The 27,149-nt window shown below is 44.7% G+C and overlaps 1 protein-coding gene across 3 annotated transcripts; it reads left to right on the top strand.

Moving 5' to 3' along the window:
• The first annotated feature begins 162 nt into the window (after positions 1-162).
• FRRS1 (ferric chelate reductase 1) lies at positions 163-26,516 on the top strand. Of its 3 annotated transcripts, XM_068169190.1 has the most exons (17): positions 163-561; positions 1,534-1,591; positions 7,936-8,131; positions 9,107-9,243; positions 11,553-11,647; positions 12,883-13,015; positions 13,850-14,029; positions 14,605-14,703; positions 15,461-15,608; positions 16,096-16,212; positions 17,798-17,913; positions 18,194-18,280; positions 20,060-20,157; positions 20,322-20,380; positions 21,134-21,277; positions 23,988-24,049; positions 24,153-26,516. In XM_068169190.1, the coding sequence occupies exons 2-17, from the start codon at positions 1,541-1,543 to the stop codon at positions 24,243-24,245; spliced, it is 1,815 nt and encodes a 604-aa protein (XP_068025291.1). In that variant the 5' UTR covers positions 163-561; positions 1,534-1,540; the 3' UTR covers positions 24,246-26,516. The 3 variants fall into 3 exon arrangements, with proteins under 3 accessions (XP_068025291.1, XP_068025293.1, XP_068025292.1); XM_068169192.1 differs by lacking the exon at positions 1,534-1,591; XM_068169191.1 differs by lacking the exons at positions 163-561; positions 1,534-1,591 and adding an exon at positions 2,606-2,635.
• Positions 26,517-27,149: the final 633 nt, after the last annotated feature.

Genomic DNA, 27,149 nt, shown 5'->3' with positions numbered 1-27,149 from the left:
AGCAGGCGGAGCCTGCCTGGCCTGGCCTGGCCTGCCCTGCCCTTTGGCGGCACCGCCCCCGCAGCAGCGCCCTCTGGCGGCGGGCTCCACTGGCGGCTGGCTTTACTCCCAGCTTATCTCTGCCCCTCAGGCACCGCGGGGCGCTGCGGCGGAGCCGTGCCGCGCAGCCAGAAAAGCGACCGCAGAGTCAGCCGCGGAAAGGAGACGTTTGGAGAAGGCGAGCTGAGCTTCCCGCTCGCCGCCTGTCCCGCTGCCGTTTTCTGTGGGGGAGGTGTGGAGGAGAAGAGCGCGGAGCTGGCCGCAGCGAGGGTGGTGCGCGGCGGGCGGGGCTGCCGGAGCCGCGGCGCCGCTGTAGCTCCGGGGCGCTTTGGTTAAACTGGCGCTAGCGAGTGCACGAAGGTTGCGTGCTGCTGGCGCTCTGAAAACTTTGTGTGCTCGATAGAGTATCTACAGCAGCTACCAAACACATTAAAAGCTTTTAAAGCACCTTGTAGCTGCTGCTTCTCGTGGAAACACTTCTGGTTTGCGTTAGACAAAACTCTTAAGCGTTAACGAGTAGAGGTAAGGTGTGCTGTGTTTTACCTTGGAAGCTACTCCAACCGTGTGCTTTTTGCATCTTGTTTGCCTCTGAATGTTATGTGAATTTTGTTTTCTTGTTTTATTGTTTCATTAACGCGTACAGGAGGCGGCTGTGTGATACCTGTCACAGTAAATGTGGTGATCTTGTGCTTGGATTTGCTTGTTGGGATAATAAACTCATTTTTAGGTGAGCTTGCAATTTTGGGCTCATCATAGTGGTAGTAGAAGCTTTCAAGGTTGTTACATACGAAGCAGCTGCCCAACAGAGAGTGAAGCAGGCAAAAGGGCAAAATTCTTGCCTCTTATTTGTTCATGGGATATATTTGAGAAAAGCCAAGATGATTGTTCTCCTGTGTAAGATTTCTTGTCTTCCTGAAAGTGTCCCTTTGATAGGGGCTAAATGTGTGCCGAGCTTTAAAACCATGCTGCTAACTTGTGTCGACTCGTACTTTGAGGAAGAAGGTATGGAATGCTGTGGTTTGCTTGTTGTGCTGCCCCCTCAAATGCACCAGAAGGTGATTACTTGATGTCATACTCTTTGAGGTCTGTGGAAGTAGGTGTCTGACAAAGCAAAGGAAGCTGCAGGGTCAATGCTTTGTTACAACTTGATGTATTTCAGCTGAAGTGTGCTGCGTCTTACCAGTTTGGCTGGGGAAGCAATATAAAGGCCAGGCTGGATGTGGCTCTGAGCAACCTGATGTAGTAGTGTGAGGTGTCCCTGCTCCTGGCAGGGAGGGTTGGAACTGGATGATCCTTGAGGTCCCTTCCAACCCTAACAATTTTATGATAAAGTGTATGCCTGGAGTCGAGAACACTCTTACAGATGTTTGCTTTTGTGTGTGTCTGGTGTTCCCGCTTTCAGACAAACTTCCTCCAACCTTCACATGATGAAGGTCAACACTGTTAGACACAAGTCATAAATGAGAATTTGAAATTTAATTTTCTTACTTATAGAAAGCCAATGGCAGTTTTACTTGGACTTGGTCACTGGTACAGAAGAACTGGCTGCAAGGTGAGTACCTGCACTTAAGCTGTTATAAAAGCTATTTTTGAAGCACACAAGCCTTGAAGTTGCCTTTGAATGTTTCCTCTGTAGAAAACCAGAGAGGAGAGGTAGAGGTGTGTATGATTTGTCATGCTATGGGCATGGGTGTGTGTACTTGTACTTCAAAAATGATGAGTTGTTGGGAGTATGGATGCTACTTGTTTTCTGCCCTTGCTCAATGAAGCTATTGTGATATGATCGCATTTAAATGAGCAGGAGAAGTTAACCGAAGCTCTTTATTCTGAGCTCGGAGGGGAAGTGACTCTTGGACAGCAAGGCTCTCTGCTTTTGCTTTGTAAGAATATTTCTAAACAGATGTGGCACAAAAGTCTTCTGTTAATACAGCTTCTAGAGAATGGTCAGGGTTGGAAGGGACTTCAAAGTTCACCTAGTTCTAAGCCCCCTGCCATGGGCAGGGACACCTCACACTACATCAGGTTGCCCAGAGCCACATCCAGCCTGGGCCTCCCTGGGCAGCCTCCAGGGATGAGGCTTCCACCACCTCCCTGGGCAACCTGTGCCAGTGTCTCACCACCCTCAAATAGGGAAGAACTTCTTCCTAACATCCAATCTGAATCTACTCACTTCTAGTTTTGCTTCATTTTTCTTAGTCCTGTCACTCCCTGACACCCTAAAAAGTTCCTCCCCAGCTTTCTTGTAGCTCCCTTCAGATACAGGAAGGCCACACAATGAGGCTTCCTTGGAGCCTTTTCTTCTCCAGACTGAAGAAGTTAGTGGAAACTGGAAGTGTTCTCAAACACTGGTCCAAGGCTTGCGCCCCTCAAAACTTGGGTTAGCACAGATTCTCATTTTGAATCTAGTTTTGGTGGCAGTGCTTGGTTGCTTAAGCTTTTGACGCAGTTGGTTAAGTTGTTCTTATCTAGAAAAACATCTTGCAGAGATCTGCTGATTCATCTTTATTAGAATGCCAGCAAACTGTGGTATGGGGTTTGTTCCCCCCCATTCAGCCACATTTCTGGAAGGAGTGGTGCAATAATGAGTAGCATTTCTGTATGTGATGGCTTTGATCAGCCTCCCTGTTCCTTATTGATACAGTTGGAGAACGGCTTTTATTTTTATTTCATTCTTTAAAAGGCATTTATTCTTTTATGGTGAACCTAAGTATGACTCACATAATGCAGTTCAGCTTTCCTGAACCTAACCTCTGTAACAAATCCTTTCTGTGCCCTCCGTCTCTTTTGGTTCAGGGTTGTACTTATGTTACTGGGAGATTTAGTTCTCTTCCTTTTTTTTTTTCCCCCCGCTGCCCAGAGCAGTTCTCACTGTCAATACAGACTGGGGGAGGAGGTGATAGAAAGCAGCCCTGTGGAAATTAAATTGGGGGTGCTGATGGACGAGAAGTTGGATGCCAGCAAACAGCGTGATCTTGCAGCACAGAAGGCCAATGGCAGCCTGGGCTGCATCTAGAGAAGGAGAAAGGTGACTCTGCCACTTTGCTCTGGTGAGATCTCACCTGGAGAACTGTATCCAGCTCTGGAGTCCTGAATATAGCAAGGATATGAACCTGATGGAGAGGGTCCAGAGGAGGGCCATGAAAGTGATTAAGGGTTTGGAGCACCTCTGCTATGAGGACAGGCTGAGGGAGCTGGGGGTGTTCAGCCTGGAGAAGAGAAGGCTCCAGGAAGACCTAACAGTGACCTTCCAGTACCTGAAGGGAGCTACAAGAAGGCTGGAGAGAGACTGTTTACAAAGGACTGCAGTGACAGGACAAGGGACAGTGGCTTCAAATTAGAGAGGAGCAGATTTAGATAGGATGTGAGGAACAAGTTCTTCACTATGAGGGTGGTGGAGCACTGAAACAGGTTGCCCAGGGAGGTGTTTGAGGCTCCTTCTCTGGAGATACTCAAGGTGAGGCTCAGTGAGGCTGTGGGCAATCTGGCCTGGTGGAGTCTGTCCCTGCTGACTTCAGAAGGATTTGGACTGGATGACCTTTGATGGTCCCTTCCAACCATTCTGTGAATATCAGCAAAAGAGTTGCCTATTGTGCAGTTTGTGTGGTCACTTGTGACAAAGCTTGATTTACCTTTGTGTGTGAGTAGTTAATAGTTTAAAGTTAGCTACTCCGGTGATCACTTTTCTGCATTGTGATGTTTGTGGCTTGCTAAATGTCTAAAACTGCAACATCACTTGGAGAGCAATACTGCTGCTGTGGCTGTAGAGCTCTGATCAGGAAAGAGCACACCATGTAATCTTCCAGAGGAGGTGACTGGTTTGTACAGGAGTGACTTGTTGCTTAGCAGTGTTTGACTTTTTTGATGGTTGGTTGTTTATGTTTGTTTATCCAAGTAGGTGATCTGCTCTGGAAATTACTTGGCTGAGGAGGGGTCTAACTGTGCACTGATCTTCAGCCTGAGTAGAAAGATGCTTTTTCTTGTCCATTCTCAGAACTTCTTACTACTGCTTTATTAATTGAAGCATCTTCCTTCGGTGGTTGGTTCTTCTTGCAGTGTTAATTTTGGAACTAGTGGTTCAAACTACTACTCAGCTTTCCACACTGACTCCTTCCTTCTCTTGGCCAGGCTGTCACAGTCATGACATCCTTTTTCACACTCCTGTAACCAGTACCTTTTTAGAGCTGAAGGAAATACATTAACCTGCCTATATGAGGAAGTTCTGAGAATCTCTTGGGTTTCCCCTCTTCCTTCCTGTCTTTTTTGTCCTTGTGTTTCTTGCTCATAATGATTGGCATGAGGCTTTTTTTGGTCTGTGCAAAAGCAGGTAGGGAGGCACAGTGAGCTCCCAGGTGAATTAGCAGGTGAGTGGTTATAAACCTTTTTGGCTTTGAAGGTTTTCTGTGTTGCAGAAAGGGTTTTATTATGGTATTTGAATTTAAGTCTAGGAAAAATGTCTTAAAGCTTGGCTCCTCTAGAACATTGACCTTTTGTACTGTTTAGGCTACCATAACACCTTAGGACATAGTTTTTCTAAAAACACAGAGTTAATCTTCAACCACAGAATGATTGGTGTTGCAAAGAGTGCTTCCCATCTTCCCCCTGCCTCTTTTTGCTATGTAAGTGGAAAACATAGAATACCACAGCATATGTCCACATTAAAGTAGGAAAAGGACTTCTGAAGGCAACGGGAGAAGTGTTGGTCAAGGAAGGCTAAGTTTCCATGTTAAAATCCATATTCTTCACGGGCTCTAGCACTCATCATTAAATGTGCACAGAGAGGATTTCTCTTCTGCAGCTAACCCTGTTTAAAAAGTTTTTAAAGGATTGATCTCAAGTATAGTACTTCTCTTAAGATTTTGCCCTCTTCTTTTCAATTTCTCCTCTTTTTCTTTCCACCAGCTTTGGAGCCTGAGTCTGTGCTGGAGTATTTCTTGTTTCATTTTCAATCCCTACCACATCCTCTGCTACTCAAACTAGAGTAGTAACCTACACTTCTTCTTGTCTCTGTGTGGGTACACAGCCTTATCTCTCTTCTGGCAGCAACTTGTTGTGAAGATTTCACTGGTGCATAGAAAAGCTGGTTTAATGCCATAGTTGTACTGAACCTGAGTATTTAACTTCCTATAGGCTTCCTGAACCACTGAATAAAAGATGTTGCGGTAGGTTTGTGACAGCTTGGAGAAACGTTGGAACAATTAGCAAGCAAGTTAAAGCTGCTATCATGCTGTTATCTTGAGTATTTGGGAGGAGGAGCTTTTGTGTATTTTTTGTTTCCTGAACTGTAACTGTTCAACCTCTTCTCCCCTCTGATTTCTTTCTATCTACTGGTGTACAGTTGCCAAGGAGCTCTTATGTTGAAGTCCAACATATCTAGCTTTGCCCTAGATATTGTGGAATTGGAACACTTAATATGTGAGGGCTTTGGAAAGGTTAGTATTGATGACTGAGGGAGAGCATGTAAGGCTAATGACATGCCTTGTCTTCATTTGGCTGCTTTTTAGGTATCAGAGCTCAGTCTGAAATGGCTCTGTGCCTTATCTTCACCTCCGTGTAGGCAGTTGGGGAGCTTCATAACATGATACCCTGTTATCAGTTGGTGCAAAATAGGCATGGCCCTTCCAGAAGGCAGACCTACTTGCCTGGTCTATGTTCCTCTAGAGCTGATAACCTACTACTTGTGCCTAAGGATTGAGAGGAAGTTTATCATTGTCCTGCTGTCTTTTTGGATGTGCACACACATTCTCCTGGTGGTTAAGGTGCTCTGCAAACCATGTGTGCTGCTGAGTAACAAAACAATTACCATGCAGAGCAAAATGTTAAGTGGTAAGCATTGGGATTAGATGTTCATATAACTGTTTTAGTCTCTTTGGTCCTACTGCCCTGCGTTTTTCCTGCACACTGTTCCCTTGACAAGAGTGTGACAAGCACTGATATTGTTTGACTAATTCTGTGGAGACCCAATATCCAAAAGGGAGACTCCAAACTAAAAGCCTTGTGCTTGACTACAACAAACCTCTCCTATGAAGACAGACTGAGAGAGTTGGGGTTGTTTAGTCTGGAGAAGAGGAGGTTCTGAGGGGACCAAATTGTGGCCTTCCAATATCTGAAGGGGGCTACAAGAAAGCTGGTGAGGGACTTTTTTGGGTGTCAAGAAGTGATAGGACTAGGGGGGGATGGAGCAAAACTAGAAGTGGGTAGATTCAGATTGGATGTTAGGAAGAAGTTGTTCACCATGAGGGTGATGAGACACTGGCACAGGTTGCCCAGGGAGGTGGTAGAAGCCTCCTCCCTGGAGGATTTTAAGGCCAGGCTGGATGTGTCTGTGAGCAACCTGGTGTAGTGTGAGGTGTCCCTGCCCCTGGCAGGGGGTGGTGGAGCTAGATGATCTTTGTGGTCTCTCCCAACCCTAACAATTCTGTGATTCTATGAAACATAGATTCCATGCATGCAAAGGAATAAAAATGTAGTATGAAGATTTAGATGAAGGAATATGTATCTTTGTATCTATTTCTGTCATCTGGCAACTTTAGTTTCCTTATGGAAGGAAGAACTTATTACTTGGGAATTATTTGTCATATGTGAAGAAATAGACACAAGCTGTGGAAACAAAAGGCAGTTTGTAATGATTCACCACTTGGAACTCTGATTTAATAAGAGTGGCCTTGATACTAGCTGTGTAGCTCCTCAGTACTGTGGACCTTTATGCATTAAAGATGTGTTTTAAGATCTGAGTGTCCTGTAGAGAAGTTAAAGGGACTTGGATTTTATTTTCTGAGAGAACAGGAAAGGCATAAGCAAAAGAAATTATCAAAGTGATAGCAAAATGCACTGAGAGGAATAATTACAGAATGTTAGGGTCTGGAAGGGACCTTGAAAGCTCATCCAGTCCAACCCCCCTGCCAGAGCAGCATCACCTAGAGCAGATCACACAGAAACGCATGGATTCATGGAATTGTGAGGGTTGGAAGGGACCTCAAGGATCATCTAGTTCCACCCCCTGCTGCCATGGGCAGGGACTCCTCACACTACAGCAGGTTGCTCAGAGCCACATCCAGCCTGGACTTAAAAACCTCCAGGGATGAGGCTTCTACCACCTCCCTGGGCAACCTGTTCCAGTGTCTCACCACCCTCATGGGGAAGAACTTCTTCCTGACATCCAATCTGAATCTACCAGTTTCTAGTTTTGCTCCATTCCTCCTCAAGCCCTATCACTCCCTGACACCCTTAAAAGTCCCTCCCCAGCTTTCTTGTAGGCCCCCTTCAGATACTGGAAGGCCACAATAAGGTCCCCTCAGAGCTTTCTCTTCTCCAGACTGAACAGTCCCAACTCTCAGTCTGTACTCATAGCAGAGGTTCTCCTGCCCTCCAGGCAGGTTTTTAATATCTCCAGAGAGTGAGAATGCACTCCCCTGGACAGCCTGTTCCAATGTTTTGTCACCCTCACAGGGAAAACATTTTTCCTCATGTTTCCATGGAACTTCCCATGCCTCAGCTTCCACCATTGCCTTTTGTGCTGTCATTGGGCATCACCCAGCAGAGCCTGGCTCCAGCCTCTTGGCACTCACCCTGCACATCTTTATAATCATGATTGAGGTCCCCCCTCAGTCTCCTCTTCTCCAAGCTGAAGAGCCCCAGCTCCCTCACTGTCGCCTCATGAGTCACAATGCACCCAACCAATGGAGGGATGTGGCTGCCTGAGCTCTTGATGGCATGAGGCATGGCATCTGTGGGGGTTCCTGTAACGTCTGTCAGTTACCAGAAGCGGGCATTATTTTTCTGTAGCTGGGAACATTTTCTTCCTGTGCATGCTTTTGTTTTAAACATTTCCACTGACTCTTCTTCCTGTAATGTGACTGTTTATTGTATTTAATTGCCTGTATCTCTTCCATTTTACAGATGGAGCTGCCTGGCCTTTCTTTTGGTGTTTGGCTATCTATTTGCTTCTGTGCATCTGTGGTTGGCTACCCGAATGGAAAAGTAAGACAAGTCTGTGCTAGCATGATCCCCTGTCATGGTGCTTCTCCACAGCTGCCACCTGAGCACACCATTACAGTCAATGTGACTGAATTTAAACCAGGGGACAACATAGAAGGTATTGTGTCAGCCATAGCTGAAGAGCTTAGTGTACTGTTTCTTTGTGATGGAGCCTGTCTTTACTCAGTGCTGTGGTTTGGAGTTGGTAGCTTAGCTCAGTTTCCTAACTATAAAATGAAGAATAGGAACTTTTTGCACATCTATGAGTAAAAGGTAAATACAAATTAGTCATTGGAGGCAAAATAACAACATAGATATGTCTATACAATTCCATTGGCTTGCTAACATGGATAAAAAGCAGTTGCATAAACTGTTCTGCCTCTTTTCCCTTCTCTTTGTGATCTCTGTTTTGCATTGCTCCCTTATGTCTTTCTTGACCTTCAGCTGGCATATACTGAACTTGTGAGGTACTAAGAGGGGAAGCGGGTGGGAGTGGGGGTCAAGGAAGCTGTTGGTAACCTCCTGGCTTTGTCCAGAGGGGGTCTCTGTGTTGTTTATAGATGGTAAATACATGTATTTTGTACATATTAATTGCATTTCATATTTCTGGGTTTTAGTTTGCTTGTAAATATAGCTTTATTTGCTTCCAAACCTTCTGAGCTAGCCTGGTAATTTATTTTGGGGGTAATTACAGAATACAGAGTCAACCAGGTTAGAAAAAAACCTTTGAGATCATCAAGTCCAACCTATCACCCAGCACCCTCTGATCAACTAAACCATGCCACTGAGTGCCTCATCCAGTCTCTTTATAAACACTTCCAGTGGTGGGGACTCCACCACCTCCCTGGGCAGCCCATTCCAATGGCCAATCTCTCTTCCTGTGAAGAATTCTCCAAATTCCTGTTGGGGGGTGATTCCTAAACCCACCACACTCAGTTAGCTGCAGCAGATCTATCTAAGCACTTGGGTCTTGTTCAGATGATCCACATAGTGCTCACTCAGTACTTGTAAAATGAGCTTCTAATGGTCACTGTTGAAATCTTCTCCAGAGGAAGAATGAAATATTTCAACTTCCTTTTTCTTCTTGCTTCAGTTAATCTGTCTGGACCAGATTTTGAAGGGTTTTTCATACAAGCCCGGGATGCTGAGCACCTGGACAGCCCTGCAGTTGGCTCTTTCATGTTAGCTGACCGGAGACTTTCTCAGCTTCTGACGTGTGGCCATACCAAGGTAAGCTGCTTCCTTAAAATGGGACACCAGGCACTGGGGTGTCTGTACTGAAATGTGTCTGTAATAGAGCACAGCTAAGCTATGTCATTTCTTGGAGCACACTAGGTCTCTAGGGGTACTGATTGACAGCTGGCTGAACATGAGCCAGCAGTGTGCCCAGGTGGCCAAGAAGGCCAATGGCATCCTGGCCTGTATCAAGAATAGTGTGGCCAGCAGGAGCAGGGAAGTCATTGTGCCCCTGTATTCAGCACTGGTTAGGCCACACCCTGAATACTGTGTCCAGTTCTGGGCCCCTCAGTTTAAGAATGACATTGAGATACTTGAACGTGTCCAGAGAAGAGCAACAAAGTTGGTGAGGGGTTTGGAACACAAGCCCTGTGAGGAGAGGCTGAGGGAGCTGGGATTGTTTAGCCTGGAGAAGAGGAGGCTCAGAGGAGACCTTATTGCTCTCTACAGCTACCTGAAGGGTGGTTGTAGCCAAGAAGGGGTTGGTCTCTTCTCTCAGGCAACCAGCACCAGAACAAGAGGACACAGTCTCAAGCTGTGCCAGGGGAAGTTTAGGCTGGAGGTGAGGAGACAGTTCTTCACAGAGAGAGTTATTCACCATTGGAATGTGCTGCCCAGGGAGGTGGTGGAGTCACCATCCCTGGAGGTGTTCAAGAGGGGATTGGATGTGGCACTTAGTGCCATGATCATGTCATGAGGTCTGTGGTGACAGGTTGGACTTGATGATCTTTGAGGTCTTTTCCAACCTTTGTTGATTCTATGGTCCCAGTTGCATTCTTGAGGCAAGGTTCACTGCAGATCTGGCAGACTGTTCTTAAGAGCTGTCTGTGCTGGTGAAGGAACATCACTGACTGCTGCAAGAAGTAGTAGCATTTGTAACAGATTATTCCCTTGTGTGCAATGAATGTAATCTGATCATGGCTGTTGTACTTCAGCGTTAAAAAGAGGAAGGCAAACTTGATTTGCCTCGACGAGATTTCCCTGCTTGTTGAGGACAGAGGAAAATGTCCTATAGAAAGGAAGGTTTAGGGCACTTCTTGTGGTAACCACTAGTGCTGCTCTGTTGTTTGGGATCTAGCCTGCTACTAACACTAATCTTTAATATCCATTGTAGATATATTGATTTTTGCCTCAAGGGCAAGAGATGTGAGCTCCAGTGCCTCAGCAACTTGCTTGAATTTTAGGAGCTTGTAACGATGTCATGTGAGCTGCTGTGAGCAAAGCTCTTAATCTGCTGAGAGGCTTTGTTTTGGTGTTTAGGGTTTTTTTATTTGCCTTTTTTTTTTTTCTTCCCATTCCTACCACCTGCCCCCCCACTGGTATCCAATTAAAACCTTCATCAGTGCTGCAAAGCTATGGGGATGTCTGGGTTCTGCCCTCTGTGCTTGGAGGACTTAGTTCAGTACTGTGTTGGGTCTGATCATAGGATGTTAGGGGTCAGAAGGGACCTCTGGAGATCATTGAGTCCAACCCCCCTGCCAAAGCAGGAGCATAGAATCCAGCACAGGTCACACAGGAGCACATCCAGACAGGGCTTGAAAGTCTCCAGAGAAGGAGACTCCGCAACCTCTCTGGGCAGCCTTTCCAGTGCTCTGGGACCCTCACAGTGAAGAAGCTCTTCCTCATGTTGAGGTGGAACCTCCTGTGCTGTACTTTCCATCCATTGCCCCTTGTCCTATCACAGGGTGCAACTGAGAAGAGGCTTTCCCCTCCCTTTTGGCACTCAGCCCTCAGATATTGATAAACATTTATTAAATTGCCTCTCAGTCTTCTCCAGACTAAACAGCCCCAGGTTTCTCAGCCTCTCCCCATAAGGCAGTACTCCAGTCCATGTTGATCTTGTACAAATAATTGTCTAACCCCACAGTACTTCTGCTTTTTATGCTCTAGAATGCTGGTTCTGTTCTCTCTGTGTAGTCATTGTGCTGTCCCTTCATGCTCTTACTATCAGAAAAATTGTCTGTTACCTTACTAACCTCGAAAATGGAGTGTTATCAAACCTTCTGCAATATGCTGCAGGGGTATCTGTTTCATCACTAGAGCCTTCTTCACTGAAAGACCTGTAGTTGTTCCTTTTAACCTTAAATTTAATGAGTATGTATAAGTTTCAGTGGTAGGTTTCATTCAAGTTGGTCATGACTGAGGACAAGCTACTGGCACTGGGTCTGTGCAGTGTAGCAGTGCAGTGTCTGGTTATGATATAGTTGCAGACTGTGATAACTGTTAGCTGCCATCTCCTTTATGCATCTCTACTTTGTAATGGTTCCCATGTGTGTGGTTTGGTTGTTTTCCCCCCCCCCCAGAATTCAGCTGTCAGCCACACAAGTAAAACAAAGAAGAAGCATATAAGAGTGTATTGGATTGCTCCTGGAGATGCACCAAATCGTGTCCAGTTCCTGTAAGTAAATCTGACATTAGGTCTAGCTTGCTAAAATGCAAGTAAGGTGAACCCCTACCCTCATCTGTGTCCAATGCTGACTGCCAACTGAAAAGTCTCCTTGGACTAATGGGCTGGAAGGTCAACACCTGTTGCTCACTATGGAGGTTCCATTAATGCAGATACTTGTTCATTAGGGAAAGTTTTGGGGATGGTTATCCTGATTTTTATGGGGAGAGTACAAGGGGATGTGGAGAGCAGGTTCTCCAGAAATTCTAATGAACTGCTCACTTAGAACAGAATAACAGAATAAACCAGGTTGGAAGAGACCTTCACGATCATCGTGTCCACCCCATCAACCAATCCAACCCACCTGAACAACTAACCCATGGCACCAGGCACCCCATCAAATCTCACTTCTTACACCTGTAATATATACTGGGCTTGTGCCTAGCAAACCTATATGTGTAACCTCCTGCTGTATTGATAAACAAAACTATGCAACTCTTCTCTGTGGCTGCAGTCTGTGCCACAGGCATAAGTGGGAAGTGCTTGAATGAGTCCAGCACAGAGCCACAAAGATGATTAGGAAAGTGGGACATCTTCCTTATGGGGACAGACTGAGGGAGCTGAGGGCTCTTTAGCTTGGGGAGGAGGAGACTGAGGGGTGACCTCATTCATGTTTATAAAGATGTGAAGGGTGAGGTGCCAAGAGGATGGAGCCAGGCTGTGCTGGGTGATGCCTAATGACAGCACAAGGGGCAGTGGTGGAAGCTGAGGCATGGGAAGTTCCATAGAAACATGAGGGAGAAATTATTTTAATTTTTTTCCTTGTGAGGGTGACAGAACACTGGAACAGGCTGCCCCCAGGGGTTGTGGCTTTTCTCTCTCTAGAGATACTCAAAACCTCCCTGGGTGTATTCCTGTGTGATCTGCTCTACCTGACCCTGCTCTGGCAGGGGGGTTGGACTGGATGATCTTTTGAGGTCCCTTCCAGCCCCTAACATTCTGTTATTCTGTGACATGTTTCTTATATCTAGTAGAGCATGCAATAGTAAGTTTTAAAAACGTTTTCCCACTGACATTTCAGATATTATCCTATTTTAATCCCTGAAATGGTAGAGGTCTGCAGTAAGAAGAGGGTTTTACCAAGAAGTTGTACCAACCACAGGAGCATTTTGTTTTTTGCTTTTCTTTTATAAAGTACTAATCAGCTGTTGATGGAGACAGTAATGACTCTGTTGTGTGTTTTTAAGAGCCACAGTTGTGAAGAAATACAAGACTTTTTGGGTCAAGATTCCCGGTCCCATTGTATCTCAGCCTAATGCACTGTCCCCAACAACAGAGGCTGTACCAACCTCACACCCAGTTTCCCTCTTATCCAAGCCAGTAAGTAACTCTAAACTTAAACAATGGATCCTTAATGCTTGTGACCAATGGAATTGAATGAAATCCCATTGATAAAGTCTACTGAGAGAAAGGGAGAGATGGTGGATTAGTTATTTAGATATTGGATACTAAGAACACAGACAGCTGTGCTCTTGTGCTGAGTTGCCTGAACTTGTGGCATGACATTTAGCACACACACTGAGGTCAGAAGCTTGATAGAATATTTGGAGCTTAATGGTCAGAAAATATTCTGCATGCATGCAAAGAGAGATGGAAAAAGGCTTGCTCTGGTCTTGACTACTAAGTTCCTATTTAGGAACTGCAGGCTCAGAAACTTCCTCCTGTGAATTAATTTGTGCTGCTGCCTTCCATTGTGGATTCTTGAATGACTTGAGCATGAGTCATTATTTGATCCAGAATAAGTACTACTTTTAATTCCTATTTTCTCACTGTATATCAATAGAGTTCCTATGTTAAAAAAAGGAAATGAAAAGCTGGCCTTCCCTTCTTTTCTCCCTCATCCTACAGCTAACATTACCTCTCTAAAAATAAAAGCAAAGGACATTTCTCTAAGGTTTTTACTTTCTTTTCAAAGTTGCTCTATTATGTCTCTTAAAGTGATAATTCAACTTTATTAAAGTACAGCTGGAACTCATCACTGTACTAGTGCTGGGGTAATTGGAGGGGATGGGTTAAGAGTTTGGTATGTAGGCGTGGATGGCATTTCTTTGCTCTTCCTTGTACGCTTGCTTACTGGAACAGGTCAAAAAGGGAGTGGGGCAGAAAAAAGGGGAACCTCTCATTGCTCACAACTGTTTTGTTTGCTTGATTTAGTTTAATGCATCAGGCTGTGGAAGTATGAAGTTCTGCATTAGAAACCCTTCAAACTGTGATACTGCAAGTGCTTCCTGTTTTTTTCTATCCTTCCAACGAGAGGGAAGCTCAGTATTGATTGAAATGAGTGGTCCAAGTGAAGGATACATTGCATTTGCATTGTCTCATGACCAGTGGATGGTGAGTGTCCTGCTCTTTTAGCTTCTTTTGTGATCTTAATGCAGTTTGAATGGTACTCTAGCAAAACATGCTTATGGAAAACTAGAATGCTTCTAGATGTTATGCAAAGTTACTTCTCTCCCAATAGTGCAGAAGCACAGGTTGCCTGTTTGTAGGTGAACATTCAATTTTAGCTCAGGACTGCTTGTAGTAGAATGTCCCTGTGGATGTCTCTCTTAGTAGGTCAGGGAAGGTGGTCCTCCCCTTCCAGGACTCTCTTGTGAGACTCCACCTGGATGTACTGTATTCAACTCTGGCATCCCTAGCACAAGCAAGATAGCTATTGCAGTGAGTCCAGAGGAAGGCCATGAAGATGATCAGGGGCTGAAGTACCTCTTCTATGAGGAGAGGCTGAAAGAGTTGGGGTAGCTCAGTCTAAAGAATCAAAAGCCCTATAGAGACTTTATTGCAACCTTCCTGACAGCTGAAGAAATCTCTTGGATCTTTTTTTGTATATATTAAACCCAAGAGCTCTTGGAGACTACCAGCAGTGGTTTTTATTGCTATGTAAGTACCTTTTTCTCGTGACTCTTCAGGGTGGTGATGATGCATATCTGTGTGTTAATGAGGAGCACCGTGTTCACATCAGCACTGCCTATCTAAAGGGTCGAAGTTCTCCTGTTTGGGATTTGGAGGTATGTTTGAAGACATCGAAGACGCTTCTCCTAATGTAGATCTGAAGCAATGAATGGTCTGCTGCTACTTTGTGTGCTTTGCTTTTAAACATAGTAAGGTGCATCTGTTGCTCTTTAAGGTGAGATTGCTTGAGCTCTTACTTCCTGGTAAATTTCACCTTCCTAAGTCTAAGTTTTAATGAATAAAAAATAAAGTCATGTGGTGAGTTCCTCTCCTGAGGAACTTTGTGCCCTTTTTGCTAGGGCTGCAGTTGTAACCAGTATACCTGGGACTAAAGGTTGGAAAGGAAGGGGAGGCTGTTGTTAGGAGCTGGAGAAATTGCTGGTAGTAAGTCCAACCCTTATGCTGGTGTGCTGAAGTTTAGGCTGGATGTTAGGAAGAAATTCTTCACAGAGAGATTTGCCATTGGAATGTGCTGCCCAGGGAGGTGGTGGAGTCACCATCACTGGAAGTGTTTAAAAAGAGATTGCATGAGGCACTTAGTGCCATAGTCTAGTTGATTAGATGGTGCTGGGTGATAGGTTGGACTTGATGATCTCAAAGGTTTTTTCCAACCTGGTTTATTCTGTATTCTGACTTACTGACACCTCTTGCACACCAGCTGAGAACGTATTTTTGTTGTATCCCTACCCTTGCCCCCATCATTGCTGTTCTTTCTGTGTGCACCAGTGAGACTTCTCTTTGGCAGGGTTACCTATAAGCCAATTACTCTGTCAGTCTGAAAAGAGCAGTTATGAAATGCATCCTTTCTCACAGAATGCCCTTGAAGATGTGTCGTGGAGGCTTGCAGATGGTCTTCTTCAATGTTCTTTCCGAAGGAGTATTCTTCTTCCTGCTTATAAAGGGAGATTTAACCTGGATAAGAATTATTACATCTTCCTGGCAGATGGGGAAGCCAGTGAAGGTAAACCTGACTTACATATGGTAGCTTTTCTCTGAACAGCTCTGAATCTGTAACTTGTGTGTATGATACAGCTTCTTTGAGAATTAGTATCTTAACTAAAGTTTCCCAGTCTGAGTCCGGTCATCTCTGCTGCCTCTCTGGTTCACGAGTTTGGTTTTGAAAGTTACAGTAAGCTTATTTGTCTCTGGGTTGTATGCCCACCTGATGCTGGGAGCTAGTAGCTTCTTGAGAGCTGGCCACACCTTTTCAAATCAGAGACCAGCATCAAAGGAGATTATTCTGTGTGTAGTGGACAAAGCTGTTTTCTGGAGTGGGATGACTTTGTTCTTGTCTGTCATGTATGCAAGACAGCTTAGATGACATCTCAGGTTCTCAGCATGTTGTATGCCAGAAAATTGGTTTGTGTGATTATGCTGAGTGGTCACAATAGGGCTTGCATTCCACTTTTTCATCCACCATAATTAGTTCACTTTCTGTTACTGCTTAGGTGGACTAATATACAAACATCATCGTCAGCCCCTGATCACAAACGGAGCATACAACGTCACAGGCCTCCCTCAGGATATTGGTGGTTCCAGGTCTCCACGACTCATCAAGGCTCATGGTAAGATGCTGAGAATGGAGAGTTAAGTGTTCCTCAAAGCTGCAGAGTAGTTACTTCCTTCTGTCTTTGTGGCTCTCATCTTATGTGTGCTGTTGGCTAGCAGGAGCTGAGACTGTGAAGACAGAGTAAAGTTATGAATCATTTTTCGTTTTAGGAGCAGTGCTCAGGAAAATGACTCTGCATTGACATTTTCTCATATGTTTATAATTACAACTTATTTCTGCTTACCTTCTTTCTCTCTGGTTTAATTTGTTCTAGTTGCATTATTGGTTTAGTTCTATTTGAAACAGAGACCTCTCAACTGACAGGCTAGAGCCGTTGAAATGGATGAGATTTCCTCTCACAGTACTGGACTTTAAAGCAGGCCCATGAGAGAATCATCAATCAGTCTTTGCCAAACAAATTGTATGAAATGTCAGCTTACATCCTCTGAAGTCTAAGGTGGAGAAATAAAAGCATTGCCCACCAGTATGGACTGACTGTACTGGTGCACCTGAAATGTGCAGTAGCCAGAGCTGCTCTGTTGTGCTGTGGACACATTGCTATTTTTATATGGATGTTTCTGACCTCTAGCAAGATGATCTAGTGGAAGATCAACCTGATCTAGTATGAGCTGTCCCTGCTCATAGCAGGGGCATTGGAACTAGATGATCATAGAATGGTCCAGGCTGGAAGGGACCTCCAAAGGTCATCCACTCTGACCTCCCTGCAGTCAGCAGGGACATCCCCAACTAGATCAGGTTGCCCAGGATCTCAGCGACCCTCACCTTGAATATCTCCAGGGAAGGGTCCTCAACCACTTCCCTGGGCAACTTGTTCCGGTGTTCCACCACCCTCATGGTAAAGAACTGCTTCCTGATATCCAGTCTAAATCTGCTCTTCTCTAGTTTGAAGTCATTGCCCCTTGTCCTGTCACTGCAGGCCTTTGCAAACAGTCTCTCTCCAGCCTTCTTGTAGCCCCCTTCAGGTACTGGCAGGCTGCTATTAGGTGTCCCCAGAGCCTCCTCTTCTCCAGGCTGAACACCCCCAGCTCCCTCAGCCTGTCCTCATGGCAGAGGTGCTCCAACCCCCTGATCATTTTTGTGGCCCTCCTTTGGACCCTATCCATCAGGTCCAGTTCCTTCCTGTACTGAGGGTTCCAGAGCTGTATGCAGTATTCCAGGTGAGGTCTCAGCAGAGCAAAGTGGTGGAATAACCTCTCTGGATCTGCTGGTAACACTGCTTTGGATGCAGCTCAGAATGTGATAGGCCTTCTGTGCTGCAAGCTTACACTGCCTGTTCCTGTCCAGCTTCCCATCCATCAGCACCCCCAAGTCCTTTTCCACAGGGCTGCTTTCTAACACCTCATCCTCCAGTCTGTATTGATAGTGAGGATTGATCCTTGAGGTCTCTTCCAACCTTGACAATTCTGTGGTTCTGTGATAAATGCTCTGAAGTTGTAGTCTGAACCAGGTGATTTAAAACCTACCATTGGTAAATTCTGACCACATGTGTACTGTCTAAGCTGTTACAGAGTCTTCAAAGCTGTGTTCCTATGCAGATAAATTACTCCTGTTGACATTGTTTGTTTGTTTTCAATTTCCAGGAGCTCTGATGTTTGTTGCTTGGATTACCACAGCTAGTGTTGGTGTGATTGTTGCACGATTCTTCAAACCTGTCTGGTCTCATTCATTCCTGTTTGGAAAGGAGATGTGGTTTCAGGTGGGTAAAATCTCCCTCTCTCTCCAGCTGGATTTTCAAGCTTTACTGTAAGCAGAATCCTAAGGCAAAAATAGGAGAATTAAGTTGAATGTGGTTTGTATCTTTTTAAACTCTTACGAGACTGAGCGGCTACAGATCAGAAGTTCATCTACTTGACCAGTAAAGGCGAAGTCTAAAGAGGGGGCAGTAAGAACCTCTGTAACTGTACATTGGTTGAATGTATTTTTATGGCACTTTAAGAACTTTGTGCAGTTTCTAAAGGTAAACTTAACTCTTCCAGGTGCATCGTATGCTTATGTTGACCACAGTCATGCTCACAAGCGTTGCTTTTGTCTTGCCGTTTATATACCGACAAGGTTGGAGCCAGGTAAGCCTCTCCTTTAGTCTGTGAGCTTGGATATAAAAGATGACCCCAGTGAATGAGGAGGGGTGTCCACTGGTGACTAACATGTTGTCACTGAAGCAATTGCAATGGAAGTGGTCCTTAAGTAGGCTGACTTCAAATCCTGGCAACACAGGATTCCAACTACAGTTGAATCATAGAATCAACCAGGTTGGAAAAGACCTCAGATATCAAGTCCAGCCTATTACCTAATACCTAACACCTCATGACAACTAAACCATGGCTCCAAGTGCCACATCTAATCCTTTTTTGAACACCTCCAGGGATGGTGACTCCACCACCTCCCTGGGCAGCACATTCCAATGGCCAGTTACTCTTTCTCCTCACCTCGAGCCTAAGCTTCCCCCTGCACAGCTTGAGACTGTGTCCCCTTGTTCTGCCACTGGTTGCCTGGGAGAAGAGACCAACCCCCACCTGTCTACAGCTTTCAGGAAGCTGTAGAGAGCAATAAGGTCTCCCCTGAGCCTCCTCTTCTCCAGGCTAAACAACCAAAACCTTCAGTACTATCCCTCTTTTTCCCAAATGAAGTCTTTGTTCAGTTTCTTTATGTACTAAATCAGTTGTGGAATGATCCAGGCCAAAAGAGATCTCTAAAGCTCATCCAGTCCAACCTCCTTGCAGTCACCAGGGACATCCCCAACTAGATCAGGTTGCCCAGGGCCTCATCCTTGAATATCTTCAGTCTTAGAGAACTTAAATTTGGGAGAGAAGTGAGGATGGGACAGCTGATTTACTCATGTGGTAAACCTGCTGGGAATCAGTGTTGTTATGATTTTGAACTTCAACTGTATCCAGCAGTTAAGCTTAGTCTGCAACATTAGATAGATAGATAGGAAGAGATTGTTGCTGTTACCTGCATAATATTTCTTGCAAGGTGGTACCAGAAATTGCAAAGTCTAGAGAGTATCTGAGTTAAAAGTAGGAGAATGTGGTCACAGGTATGAGCTAGGGAAATTGAATAAAGTGGTTTAGGGTTAAGAATAGAACAGATAGGGTGAGACATGAGACCCCGATGAAGATACAGGATTCACAAAATGTTAGTGTCTGGAAGGGACCTTGAAACATCATGCACTCCAGCCCTGCTGCCAGAGCAGGACTACCCAGAGCCCATCACACAGGAAGGCAGCCAAGCAAGTTTTGAATATCTCTAGAGAGAGAGAATCTACAACCCCCCTGGGCAGCCTGCTCCAGTGTTCTATCACCCTCACAGGGAAAATATTTTCCTCCTGTTTCTGTGGAACTTCCTATGCTTCAGCTTCCACCATTGCCCCTTGTGCTGTCATTGGGCATCATCCAACAGAGCCTGGCTCCATCCTCTTAGCACTCACCCTTCACATCTTTATAAACATGAACGAGGTCACCTCTCAGTCTCCTCTTCCCCAGGCTAAAGAGCCCCAGTTGCCTCAAGGCTCTCCTCATCAGGGAGATGTTCTGTAGGATTGAGGATGTAGATCTTGGAAGCATAGCTTTTGTGGTCACTTTGCTCTCTGTTCTTCAGCTCTTAGAAGTTCCCAGCACAGCAAAGAGCTGGGACAGAGTTTGGATGGGCTTACCAGTGTCTCTTGCTGCCAAGGCCAGCCATCTCCATCCAGCTTCAGGGCAGCTTACCACATCCTGTCACCATCTGCCAGTCTAAACACAGTACTGCTCCACCACTGTAACTTACTAATGCATGAGTAACCTTGTCAACTTGTGGGTATTTTTCTGTAGAGAATATGTTAAAGACAATTCTCTTGTTTTCAGCAAGCAGGTTACCATCCCTATCTTGGCTGTGCTGTGATGGCTTTGACGATCGTCCAACCCCTAATGGCAGGTTTCAGACCATCTCGTCATGCACCAAGGTACCCACAGCTAAGTGACAGCCACAGGAATTCAGGGCACTTTTTTCTTTAAAAAGTCCTTTTTTCATTGAAAAGATACCTTTAAAAATAGGTAACAATCCTATTCCACACCCCCTCCCCCTTCAACTACACTATCAGTGAAATGCTTTTCATCTTTCTTACAGGAGGCAGTTGTTTAACTGGTTTCACTGGAGTACTGGTACCACAGCTAGAATACTGGCTGGTGAGTAGGACTAACAGTTTTAGCTCCCTTCTGAGTGTTTTAGGGGATCTTTGCTCATTGTCTTGGCTGTTCCTCATCTGAAAAATCCATGGAAATCCAGTCCAGGTATTGCTGAAGATTCTTTTTATTGCTGGGCATCTTTTGTATACGTTTTAAGTGGCCATCAGCTACAGCTTCAGAGAGAAGGATTAACTGTGTGAAACCCCAAAGAGACTACAGACAAATCTGAAAGATCTCTGTAGTGAGGGCCTGTGCTTATCTTGATTAAGCTTTTTTTTTCTCCTGTGTGTGTCATGGAAAATTTGATTCTCACAGCGGCATATTTCAGTGTTATTTGAGAGGGGTGACTAAGAGACCCCAGAAGGTGGGCTTAGTTCTCTTAACAAGTGACAAGTTTCCACAGGTAGCTTAAGAATGAATGTTGAGACTGTGGTCTTGTTGGTAGAGCCACAAATGCTCATGTTTGTGTAATGGGCCATGTGCTAGGGCACTGAGCAGGATGAAAACTTTGCCTTCTCCTTTTCTCTCTACCTTTCCCTTCATGCTGCTGCTAAAAAAACCAAAAACACCACAAACCAAAATCCCCCAAAATCAATCAACCTCCCCCAACCAAGCAGAAACCCCCCCAAGAAGAAACAGTTGCCAAAGGTGTTGAGAGCTTGCTGCTTTTCACTTGTCTTTTTTTTCCCCCCCTGTGAAGTACCCTGCCACAGCACTTTCAGTGTCTTTTCATTTTGTTTTTAATCTGACTAGTGGTGACTATGTTCTTGGGAATGGACCTGCCAGCACTTGACCTACCAGACCCATGGGACACCTATATGATGATTGGGTTTGTAGTTTGGCATGTTGGTACTGATGTTCTTCTGGAAGTACACAGCTACTGGCTCGTATGTAAAGGTACTCATCCAATAGAGCTCCTGTTGGTTGGTTCCCCACCCCCTTGCTTGCTGAGGATTGTGCAAAAAAAATACTAGAGCAGACCAAATTTTGGATGCTCTTTGGCCTCTGTCCTGATTTGGGCCAGATATCCTCTATTACCCCAGAAAGGGGCAAAAGAATGACACTCACACAAGTGGATTGGAGAGTGATGGAAAGTTTGAATGGAAAAGCAATTGGTGTTTTACAGAAACTACAAAGCATAGTGGCAAAGGTATCCCAAAGCATACAGAGTCCCTTACAGCACACTCAAAGGCCTCCCAACACTTGCCTTCTCCCCACCTGAGGGTATACCCAAACTCCCAGGGTTCTTTCTTCCCCCTCTCCCCCACTGCTAGGCTGCTCTCAGGCTGGCCAGGTCTGAGACTGCCCCCCCCTTTCTCCTCCTGGCGTTAGGCCTAGACAGGCCTAAGAGGCCTTGAGATACTCCTCCACTGTTACCCAGTAGGGAGCATCTCCCATGGGAGCAGAGAGGGAAGAAAGAGGAAGAGAAGGACTTTGCAGATGGATTTATAGGGCACAGGATTTATGGGTAGGAATACACTGTTTCCTGTGTCCACCTACTGGGTTGGACACTCAGGACACTGGAGGTGTAACTTACATGGCAGTACCAGGAGGCAGCCAGCCTAAACTGCCACAGCCTCAAACTTGGAAGCTGAAAGGGGTTAAGTCTTGAGTAATAGTGTCACATTTTGTGTGCAAATTAATGTGGTAGTAAACTGATTATCAGGATCCAAGTGTTGTAATAGAATTGTTTATGGTGGTTTAACGAGTAGCTGCTTAGTTCTCAAAGCACAGTTAACAAGGGAAGGCAAAATGTGTAAGTATCTTAGAGTCTGTTGCTGTTTGCCTTGTTTTTGATCACAGGGGGATGGATAAAGTCTCAGGCTCACAGGATGTTAGGGGTTGGGAGGGACCTCTGGCGGTAGAGTCCAACCCCCTTGCCAGAGCAGGACCATAGAATCCAGCACAGGTTGCACAGGAATGCATCTAGATGGGTCTTGAAAGTCTCCAGAGGAGACTCCACAACCTCTCTGGGCAGTCTGTCCCAGTGCTCTGTGACCCTCACAGTGAAGAAGTTCCTCCTGATGTTGAGGTGGAACCTCCTGTGCTGTAGTTTGTATCCAGGTTAAGTCATGCAGATTTACTGTGCCTTTCATTGTAACAAAATACTGCTATGAATGTGCAAAATGATCAGAAACTGTGAGTACAAACACTTGCAAGTTTGAGTGAACAGAGGAATGAAGATTAAATCCTGATTCTGGTCAAGAGACTTTTAGTAACTTCCCTGGAAAATCAGTTTCACTGTCTGAGGTTACTGAGAGGATGTGACTGTGCTCATGTAAACAACCTTTTAGATAAGGCAGAGATGAGACAGCTGCAGAATTGAAGAAGCCTGATTAGTTAAGAGGCTGTATGAGGCTATCATGTGGAGAATAAGTGATCAGAAAAGATCACAGAAACATTCAGGTTGGAAAAGACCCTCAAGATCACCAAGCCTAACTAAGAACCCTACTCCACAAGGTTCATGCCTAAACCATATCCACAGGCTCCACACCCTAAGCACCTTTAAACACATCCAAGCTTGGTGACTCTACCACCTCCCTGGGCAGCACATTCCAATGCCTGACCACTCTTGCTGGGAAAAAATTCTTCCTAATGTCCAATCTAAACCTGCCCAGTCTCAGCTTGAGGCTGTTCCCTCTTGTTCTATCACTAATCACTTGTGAGAAGAGACCAGCATCAACCTTTCCACAACCTCCTTTCAGGTAGCTGTAGAGAGCCATGAGGTCTCCCCTCAGCCTCCTCTTTTTCAAACTAACCATCCCCAGCTCCTTCAGTTGCTCTTCATCAGATTTATTCTCCAGGCCCTTCCCCAGCTTCCTTGCCCTCCTCTGCACTGGCTCCAGCACCAACACATCTTTCTTGTATTGAGGTGCCCAAAACTGAATGCAATACTCAAGGTGTGGCCTCAGCAAAGCTGAGTACCAGGGGGACAATCACCTCCTTACTGCTGCTGGATGCAGCATAAAAGATGTGAATTGAAATATAACTGCAGTGATTACTTCCTAGCACTAGAGAAATGAACCTGGAATTTTTTTGTATGGTGAATGTTCTCATGTTACCTAATGGAAAATACTGCTCATTGATACCTGTTTATCTTAAAAGGAAAAGCTTTTAGATCAAGCAAATATTTTGTTCAGCTCAAACCTCAGTGTTTTGTCTCTTTCTGGAAAAACAACAACAGCAACAAAAACCCCCCAACAACCACAGAACCCAACACCAAATAACCAAACCAAAACAACCAAAAGAATCCCAAACAAAACCAAACCGAAATGAAAGCAAACCAACCAATCTTAAACAGCCACAACCAAACCCTACCAACCCCAAACCAGCAGCAAACAAACAAAAAACCCTATGAAAGTATTTTGCCGCTTCAGTGTCCAGAAGTTAATTTTTGTAGGTCAGCTCCAGAATAGTTTCTCACTTGTGCTGTGAGCATGGCAGTGCATATAGGTGGTGAAATGGCAAATGAGACTTTCAAGGCCTTTTCAAACTTGATGCTGCATAAGAATTAGTCACAGGATCAAGGCTTCTGCAGTATACAAATGATAGCTCCCTTTCCTCTTAAGAGAAGACTGAACTGTTTCTCTTGTCTTCCCACTAACAGTTGAACTGGTAGAGGATGACAGAGTACAGATACTGCAGTCCCTCACATCTGCAGAAGCAGAGGTAAGTCCCAGTTCTGCAAATACCTGCAGTGGGTTGGGATGATCCTTTGTCCAATAAACAGACTGACACTTCTGTGGCTTTTTTTCTTCCCCGTCTCTTGCAGGGTCGTCAGTTCAAACAGGTCGTGTTGGCCATCTATGTCTGTGGAAATGTAGGCTTCCTCACTGCCTTCCTGGCAGCAATCAGCCAAATATGAAAGAAGTCATTAAGAATTTCATGATTGCAATATTGGTTGCAGCCAAAAATCCTGCTAGGAGCACTTTCTGTTACAATTTTTGCCTCAGCACCTCCCTGAAGATGTAACTGAGGAATAATAGCAGATGTGACATGCATGATGTTAGGGGGAACTCGAATTCAAATCCATAGGAGGATGCTACAGTCCTGCAAAAGCTGTCTTCTGATGGGACTTTTAATGGGATTCTTTGCCTGAGTAAGGAATGAAGTCTCTGTTTGTGGTTTGGTTTTTTTTAATACAGTAATTGAGTAGATGGAAGTTAATAGGTTAAGAAGACTGAGAAGAAGTGCTGAAAATGCTGCTTTGATAGTTCTCTAAAACTTTTTTGACTACTATTGGGGAAAACTGTGACGATCCAGAATCCATCCCATCTCTTCACTTCACTGTGTTCTAATGGCATGTGATGTGGGAGCTACCTGTCTGTGACAGTGTTATGCATTAAAAGAAAAGCTAAAGCCAAAACTAAGTGAAAAAACTCTCAGAAGCTCAGGTTGATGCATAAGCCAAATGCAAAGTCTGTCTTTGCAGCCAAATGCAAGAAAGTATTCTCTCTGCTCTAGGAGCAGTACGCTTAGAGGGGTTTGGTGACTTGACTAAAACCACCACTTGCCTCACTCAAATACTGTTTTGTCCCATACCTCTCAGTGCTTCTAAAACCATAAGGAAATAAACCCTGTTTGCAATATAGAAGTGCATTAAAACCAGTTGGACTTGTACAAAACTCAAAGAGGGAAATCCTACCTGTGTGTATGGCTTGCTTTCTGTGTTTTGCTGTCTCTGGCTGCTGGTGGATTCTTGTGTGAATAAGATGGATTTAGGCCACTCTGTACTGAAGTGAAAATCCTGGCTCAGAGATGTTGCAGCTGTATTTGCACTGTCGAGCAAAAGGTAGGTTACAGGTTGGTTTGATTTCAGGAAGGAGCTTCTGCTCATGTGAAGCAAGAGTCCCCTGAGTTCCTGAGTTGAGTTGGCAGATCTAGGAGACAGAACTCTCTTTATAAGAATGTAGGAGGGCATTGTTGGTTTTGTTTTTGTGTGTTTTTAAGTCAACAAAAGACTTCTCTAAATACATTAACTAGGCACAGGGAATGAAGAGAGACCATTGTTTAACTTTCCTAGGTTTGCTGAAGTATGGGAGGACACTCTTGGAATGGCATCTTGGAAAGTAACCTTCAATGTGCCAGGCAGTACTGTGATTTACACTTGGGTGTTGCAGTTCTTCAACACTTCTTCCTTGTTGAGACTGCAAAGTACTGGTTTTTATTTTTAATTTTAATCATGCACTTCAAAATATATCTTCATCTTAGGGCTGCTAAGCTAGCTGGAAATAAAGGTGTTGGAGGAACCGGAGAGAAAGTAAATAGTGAAGCCTGGATTGGTGTAGACTGTTAAAGCAACATCTCTTTCTACTACCTCAAGTCCAGCTCTAAAATACTTGGACATGTAAGTCAGGTAGTGATTCTCTCCATTTACTAAAGCTGTCTGTTTCTGTTTATTCCTCCATCTCCCCAAGTCCACAATACAGCCTGTTGCATGGATAAGTCATTCTGAAAGAAAGTTGTAGTCTGTGATCTTCTTTCTGGCCACTTCAGGACCCATTTTAGCTACAGAACTGGGCTTAATTCCTTTGTCAGCTGCATCAGAGTGCAAGTGAGTATGAGCTGAATTGCCCCACTGCCTCCTGAAAGGGCTTGTGCTGGTTGGGAAGGGGCAGCTAGGAAGAGCTATGGCAAAGCCCCGGCTGAAGGGTAAGAGAGAGATTGCTGATTGTGTGCAGTTGTGGTGTTTTTAGAGAACTCTGGTCTCAAAAGCCTGGCAGCCTGAGGCCCTTCTAGTCCTGAACTTTCAGAGGGATTTTTTTGTGTATATGACCAGTTTATACAAGCAAAATCTATCAGCTGGCTTTTAAATTCAGGTGAATGCTGAGTGCTTTCTGTACCACAAGAGCTGTACTCTGTGTTGTTCCATTTGCATGTGACAATCAACACAGGGTTTTTAAAATGTGAATGTAAATATCTTAAAATATCTTGGTGGGGTGATTTGTTTTTTTTCCTCCTGTTTTACTAGGGTAAAAATGCTCTCAAATAGAAACTAGAAAAGAATCTTGCCTAGAAGCCAAATGGATTGGCTGTTTTCTCTGTAGATGTTGGTTCATTAAATTAAAGCTATCTAAATGTTCCCTGGAGAAACTCTTACTGAAGTTGAATATTAAAATACTTTCTCTCTCTGTAATGGAGAGTTGGTTTTTTCTTTTCTTCAAGAAGGAGGAAAAAAAGAAGACGTAATAATCCAGGTTCCACTTCTAACACAGCCTTAAAGTTAGCAACATTGACAGTTGCTCTTTGGATAGCTTGTTCCTTCCCAGAGCTAGCAGTATGGGCTGGTTTCTTGGGTGAGGCCTTATGCGCAATATTGTAATTTATTTGTGAAGTTTGTGTGATGTTTGTTAACACCAAGGCCTCTGTCCCTTTCCTGCATGATTAGTAAGAGGAAGCAGTGGGCTGCTGTGGTCTAGTGACTTCCAGCATTTCTAGTGTGCTCCTTTTGGGGGTTGGGAGAGAGTCTATGCCAGTGTCTGAGATCAGCAAGAAAATAGGTGACTGGTTTTAGAAACACTGATGATAGAATCACAGAATTGTCAGGGGTGGATTTAGATGAAGAAGTATTTATCATTGTATCTATGTTTCATAGAATCATAAAATTGTTAGGGTTGGATGGGATCTCAAGGATCATCTAGTTCCATCCCCCCTGCCTTGGGCAGGGACACCGCACACTACAGCAGGTTGCTCACAGCCACATCCAGCCTGGCTGCAAAAGCCTCCAGGGATGAGGCTTCTGCCACCTCCCTGGGCAACCTGTTCCAGT

This window comes from Melanerpes formicivorus, unplaced genomic scaffold (genome assembly GCF_026170545.1).
Source record: "Melanerpes formicivorus ecotype bairdi unplaced genomic scaffold, bMelFor1.0.p_v2 SCAF_169, whole genome shotgun sequence".
NCBI lineage: Eukaryota > Metazoa > Chordata > Aves > Piciformes > Picidae > Melanerpes > Melanerpes formicivorus.
Note: the sequence above shows the minus strand (reverse complement) of the source record. Positions and strands in the feature narration are given on the sequence as shown.